The sequence below is a fragment of the Dipodomys ordii genome, unplaced genomic scaffold (genome assembly GCF_000151885.1).
Source record: "Dipodomys ordii isolate 6190 unplaced genomic scaffold, Dord_2.0 Scaffold64, whole genome shotgun sequence".
In the NCBI taxonomy this organism is placed as follows: Eukaryota; Metazoa; Chordata; class Mammalia; order Rodentia; family Heteromyidae; genus Dipodomys; species Dipodomys ordii.
In genome coordinates, this window is record NW_012267280.1 from 4,083,527 (window position 1) to 4,089,132 (window position 5,606).

Sequence of the window (5,606 nt, forward strand, 5' to 3'; positions counted from 1 at the left end):
GCTCAGTGGTAGAGCGCTTGCCTTGCATGCATGAGGCCCTGGGTTTGATTCCTCAGCACCACATAAGCAAAAAGAAAAAAGCCAGAAGTGGCGCTGGGGCTCAAGTGGTAGAGCACTAGCCTTGAGCTGAAGAGCCGAGGGACAGCGCCCAGGCCCAGAGTTCAGGCCCCACGACTGGACCCCCCCCAAAAAAAATATTGGTATACAGAAGTTAGGCAAAGCAGTAGGTTTCCCTGGGCAGGTATGAACTTGGCCGAGCTGGGAACCCTGGTCCCTGGGTTCTATGGACACTAATGGAGCTTTCTATCTTGCTCCACCCCCACCCTCTACCCCAGACTCATGAACAAGCTGCAGCCGGGCTCGGTCTCCAAGATCAACCGCTCCATGCAGAATTGGCACCAGGTGAGGGGCTGGCGGGTGGAGGACAGGACTGGGGACCCAGCTGGGCAGTCCGGTAACTGAGATCCCCTCTCCGCCCTTTCCCTGCCTTCTCCCAGCTAGAAAACCTCTCCAACTTCATCAAGGCCATGGTCAACTACGGCATGAACCCTGTGGACCTGTTTGAGGCTAACGACTTGTTCGAGAGTGGGAACATGACACAGGTCCAGGTGTCACTTCTCGCACTGGCAGGGAAGGTAAGGCCCAGAGAGGGAAGGCAGCCAGCCTGGAGTCTCACAGCGAGGGAAATGTTGATGTGGTATAATCTCTCTCTCCCTCCCCCTCTTTTCTCTCTCTCTTTGTGCCAGTACTAAGGCTTGAGCTCAGAGCCTGGGCACTTTTTCCTCTGGCTTTTTTCATTTTTTACTTAAGCTACAGCTCCACTTCCAGGTTTTTTTTCTGGTTAATTTGAGAGAAGAGACTCTTCCTGTCCTCATTGGCTTTGAACATGGCTCCTCAGATCTCGGCTTCCTGGGTTGAGGCTCTTCATTTTGTGTCAGTCCTAGGGCTTGAACAAAGCCAGATATGAAGCTGTGGCTCCAAGGGTAGAGCACTAGTCTTAAGCACAAAAGCTCAGGGACAGTGAGTAGGCCCTGAGTTCAAGCTCTAGGACCCGTGGCGCTGTGGTTCATGTGGTAGAGTGCTTGTCTTGAGCTGAAGAGCTCAGGGGCAGTGCCCAGACCCAGAGTTCAAGCCCCAGGACCAACAAAAAGAAAGAAAAATTTCTGGGTTGTGCAGTCTGGGAAGGATAAAGGGCCCTAGTTGCTCTACCTGGCTCTCTCAGCCCCTCTTGCTCCCCTGTCCTGTCCCAGGCTAAGACAAAAGGGTTGCAGAGTGGCGTGGACATCGGAGTCAAGTACTCAGAGAAGCAGCAGCGGAACTTCGATGATGCCACCATGAAGGCCGGCCAGTGTGTCATTGGGCTGCAGGTGGGTGCCAAGCCCTGTACTTGGATCCCAGGGTTCTTAATGTGATTCGTGTCTTGCTCAGCCCTGTGGGCCCCCCCTCCAGCTTCTGGGGAGAATCTGTGGGAGCCTGGAAGGGGAGCAGCTTGATCTCTTACGCCTGCCTTCCCACAGATGGGTACCAACAAATGTGCCAGCCAGTCCGGTATGACAGCCTATGGCACCAGGCGGCATCTCTACGACCCCAAGAACCACATCCTGCCCCCCATGGACCACTCCACCATCAGCCTTCAGATGGGCACAAACAAGTGTGCCAGTCAGGTGGGCCCCCGACCCTCCCCTCCCCAGTGCCCTGCTGCCACTGCTGTTTCTACTGTTCGGCATAGTGCTAACTCTCCAGTGGGACTTAGTTTCCACTCAGTTCTGATCGTTTCCTGTTCCCATGCTTTTTGCCAAGTTGAAGCTATATATCCCATTGATGATTTTCAAACCCTCAGATCCCTAGGTAGCTTTGGCCCTAGCCAGAGGAGCCTCCTGGCTGCCAAGGGAAAAGTAGAACATTGCTGATTATTTTTGTTTGTTTGTTCTTGTTGTTCTTTGGTTTTTTGTTTTTTTGTTAGTACTGGGGCTTGAATTCAGGGCTTGGGCACTATCCCTTATTCCCCCCACCCTCCTCCCCCAAGTCTGGCAATCTACCACTTGAGCCAGAGCTGTATTTCTGGCTTTTTTTCTGGTTAATTGGAGAGAAGAGTTTCATGGGCTTTCCTGGACTAACATTCCTGGTTTTAAGTGATCATGATAGAATCAGACAGAGGAGCTGTCTGTAACAAAGATCTACTCAGCCAGGTGCCAGTGGCTCACACCTGTACCTAGCTACTCAGGAGGCTGAGATCTGAGGATTGTAGTTTAAAGCCAGCCCAGGCAAGAAAGTCTTTTTTTTTTTTGGTCGCTAGTGGGGCTTGAACTCTGAGCCTGGGCACTGTCCCTCAGCCCTTCAACTCAAGGCAAGCACTCTACCACTTGAGCCACAGCGTCACTTCCGGTTTTCTGAGCAATGTATTGGAGATAAGAGGCTCTTATTTCCAATTAATCACTCAAAAAATCAGAGGTTGAGCTGTGGCTTTTAAGTGATAGCATGCTAACCTTCATCAGAAGAGCTCAGGAACAGCACCCAGGCCCTAAGTTCAAGCCCCACTACCAACCAAAAAGAAAAAAAAAAAAGATCCACTTTTCATAATTACAGAAGGGAGTCCAGCTTGGAATTACCCTTTGGGTGCCAAGCAGTGTGGGTTGGGATTGGCATGGGAACTAGGAACCTTTTTTTCCCCATCTGATATCTTTCCTTTCCTCCAGGTGGGCATGACGGCTCCGGGGACCCGGCGACACATCTATGACACCAAGCTGGGGACAGACAAGTGTGACAACTCCTCCATGTCCCTGCAGATGGGTTACACACAGGGTGCCAATCAGAGTGGCCAGGTCTTTGGTCTGGGCCGCCAGATATATGATCCCAAGTATTGCCCACAAGGCTCTGCGGCAGATGGCGCTCCACCTGGTGCCAATGACTACCCCAGGGAGGCCTCCGAATATGTGCCCTACTACCAGGAGGAGGCCGGCTACTGAAGCACCCCAGAATGCCAACTCCCCATTGCAGTACCCTGTCTGGGGCTTGGGGTTTTTATGGGTTTAGCTTTCCCTTTTCTCATTCTTTTTTAAACATTTAGTAGCACCCGTGGAGGGTCTGTGGGTGATTGGGGCTGCTTTGACCCATTCTGACAGGACTTCCTTTGCAGGACTGAGCCCTGGGTAGACATGAGGGGTCCATGGGTGGGGCATGTTACCTGGCAGCAAATTTCCCAGAAGGCTCTAAGACAGTGAGAGCCAGTTAGGGACCAGCCCTCAAATGACTTCCTGTTTCTTCCTCTCTTGATCAACTTCTCTTGATCAACTTGTGGTTTCTATTGGGCAGAAGTTTCAAGGTAGTCTTAAAGAAAGGAAACTGTGTGTGTGCGTGTGCGTGTGCGTGTGTGTGTGTGTGTGTGTGTGTGTGTATGTGTATGTGTGCGCGCGCGCATGTGTGTTGGTTTTTAGTTTTTCTGCCAATATTGAGGTTTTAACTCAAAGACTGGGTTCTGTCTCTGAACGTTTTCTGCTTAAGGCTAGCAGTCTACCACTTGAGTCACAGCTCTACTTTTGGCTATTTTATGGTTAATTGGAGATGAAAGAGTTTCCTAGGATTTCCTGGCTGGCTGGCTTTGAGCGACCATCCTCAGATCTGAGCCTCCTGAGTAGCTAGGATTATAGGCGTGAGCCACAAGTGCCCAGTTTCTTTCTCCTTCCTTCCTCCCTCTCTCTCTCTCTCTCTCTCTCTCTCTGTCTCTCTCACTCTCCTTCCTTCCTTTTCCTTTCTTTCATAAGGTTAATAGAGAGGGATGCTGGATAGTTGACCCCCCTGGAAGTTGGGAGGAAGTCTGAAATATCGTAGGCCTCTTAAGGACTGGGTTCCCCTAGGAATCTCCTATGGACATCCCTGACCATTCCCAACAGCCTCGAGTTCTGAATGTTTCAAAGCATGCAGAGCCTCTCACAAGTGCCTCCTTGGGCCCCTCAGATCTTCCTGTTCTGAGTCTAACCAGCTCCACTCTGCCCTTCCTGCTCAATCTGCTCCCCCCCAACCCCACCCCAGCCCAGGGGCCCTTGGACTTTTCAGATAATGTGAAATAGTGTGGACCAAAAGCAATAAAACCTCCATTTTTTAAATAAAAGTTGTGTCTGAGACAGCAGGAGTCCTAGACCACCCTGGTGGTGGTGGCTGGGGGCCAGGGAGACCTTCTCAGCAACCTTGGGCGAGGGAAGTAAAGCCCAAGGCCCTGAGGTCACGAGTGGAACCAATGACTTGAAAAGCCAAGACTTGAGTAGAAGCAGAGGCTGAGCTTCACTGGGATCTGTGGGTGCCAGTTCTGCCCATTCCTACAGCGCTGCCTCCAGGCTATTCTTCAAGCCTGGAGAGCCCTCCCAGTCCAACTATACATTCTCAGAGCTCCCATGCCAAAAGCCCACCCCTTACCTCCACAGAGCAGTGCCCTTCCCAGCTTTTTCCCTTCCCAGAGCCTTTGGAGCTTTGGATTGATCCACCTTCCCGTCATCCCTATCATGAGCTTGTGAAATACATCAATTTTCCAGAGCAGGAAAGGTTTCCCCTCAAAATCAAGGTGACTGCCAGGCATGATGGCTCACACCTGTAATCCTAGCTACTCAAGAGGTTGAGAAGTGAGGATTGTAGTTCAAAGCCAGCCCAGACATGAAAACCTGGGAAACTTTATTAACCGTCAAAAACCCTGGAAGTGAAGATGTGGTAGAGTACTATCCCGCTGAAAAGGTTCAGGGACAATGTCCAGGTCCTGAGATCAAGCCCCTGTACATGTACCAAAAATTAAAATATCAACTTAGTTAGCTGGGTGCTGGTGGCTCATGCCTGCAATCCTAGTTACTCAGGAGGCTGAGATCTGAGAATCGCAGTTCATAGCCAGCCCAGGTAGGAAAGTCCATGAGACTCCTCTCCAATTAACCACCAGAAAACTAGAAGTAGCACTGTGGCTCAAGTGGTAGAGCTCTCACTGAGCTGAAGAGCTGAGGGGCAGCGCCCAGGCCCAGAATTCAAGCCCCATGACTGCTCCTCCCCCCCAAAAAAAAGAATCAGCCTCGCTACTCAGGAGGTTGAGCTCTGAGGATCCTGGTTCAAAGCCATCCTGAGCAGTAAAGTCTGATATTATCTCCAAGTAACCAGCAGAAAACCAGAAGTGGAGTTATGGCTCAAAGTGGTAGAGCACTATCCTTGAGCAAAAAAGCTCAGGGACAGCGCTCAGGCACTGAGTTCAAGCCCCACAACCAGCAGCAACAACAAATAAGCCAGGTGCCAGTGGCTCATGCTCATAATCCTAAAATTTAAAGATCGTGGTTCAAAGGCAGCCCAGGCAGAGAAGTCCTTGAGACCCTTATCTCCCATAAACTATTCAAAAAAGGCCAGAAGTGGCCCAGTGGTTCGGGAGGTAGAGCGCCAGCCTTAAGCAAAAGGAGCTCAAGGAAAGCACCCAGGCCCTGAGTTCAAGCCCCAGGACTGACAAAAGAAAAATTGAAGTAACTGCTCTTCTGCCATCACCTGGGCCACTGCAGGACCCCACAAATGAAGGGCAGAGGAGAGTGCAATACTGATGACTTCGTTCTAGTGTCCATTTTGCAGCTGGAGTCGCAGGCAGGCTGGAA

General features: G+C 51.1%; 1 protein-coding gene across 1 annotated transcript in view; it reads left to right on the forward strand.

The window, feature by feature from the left end:
* Nucleotides 1-3,531, forward strand: part of Cnn2 (calponin 2) — an 18,701-nt gene extending 15,170 nt beyond the window's left edge. The window contains exons 2-6 of the mRNA XM_013022925.1: nucleotides 336-402; nucleotides 498-635; nucleotides 1,251-1,367; nucleotides 1,518-1,664; nucleotides 2,697-3,531. Of these exons, the coding sequence (XP_012878379.1) occupies nucleotides 336-402; nucleotides 498-635; nucleotides 1,251-1,367; nucleotides 1,518-1,664; nucleotides 2,697-2,966 (739 nt within the window). The 3' untranslated portion in view covers nucleotides 2,967-3,531. The remainder of the gene's footprint in view (nucleotides 1-335; nucleotides 403-497; nucleotides 636-1,250; nucleotides 1,368-1,517; nucleotides 1,665-2,696) is intronic.
* Nucleotides 3,532-5,606: the final 2,075 nt, after the last annotated feature.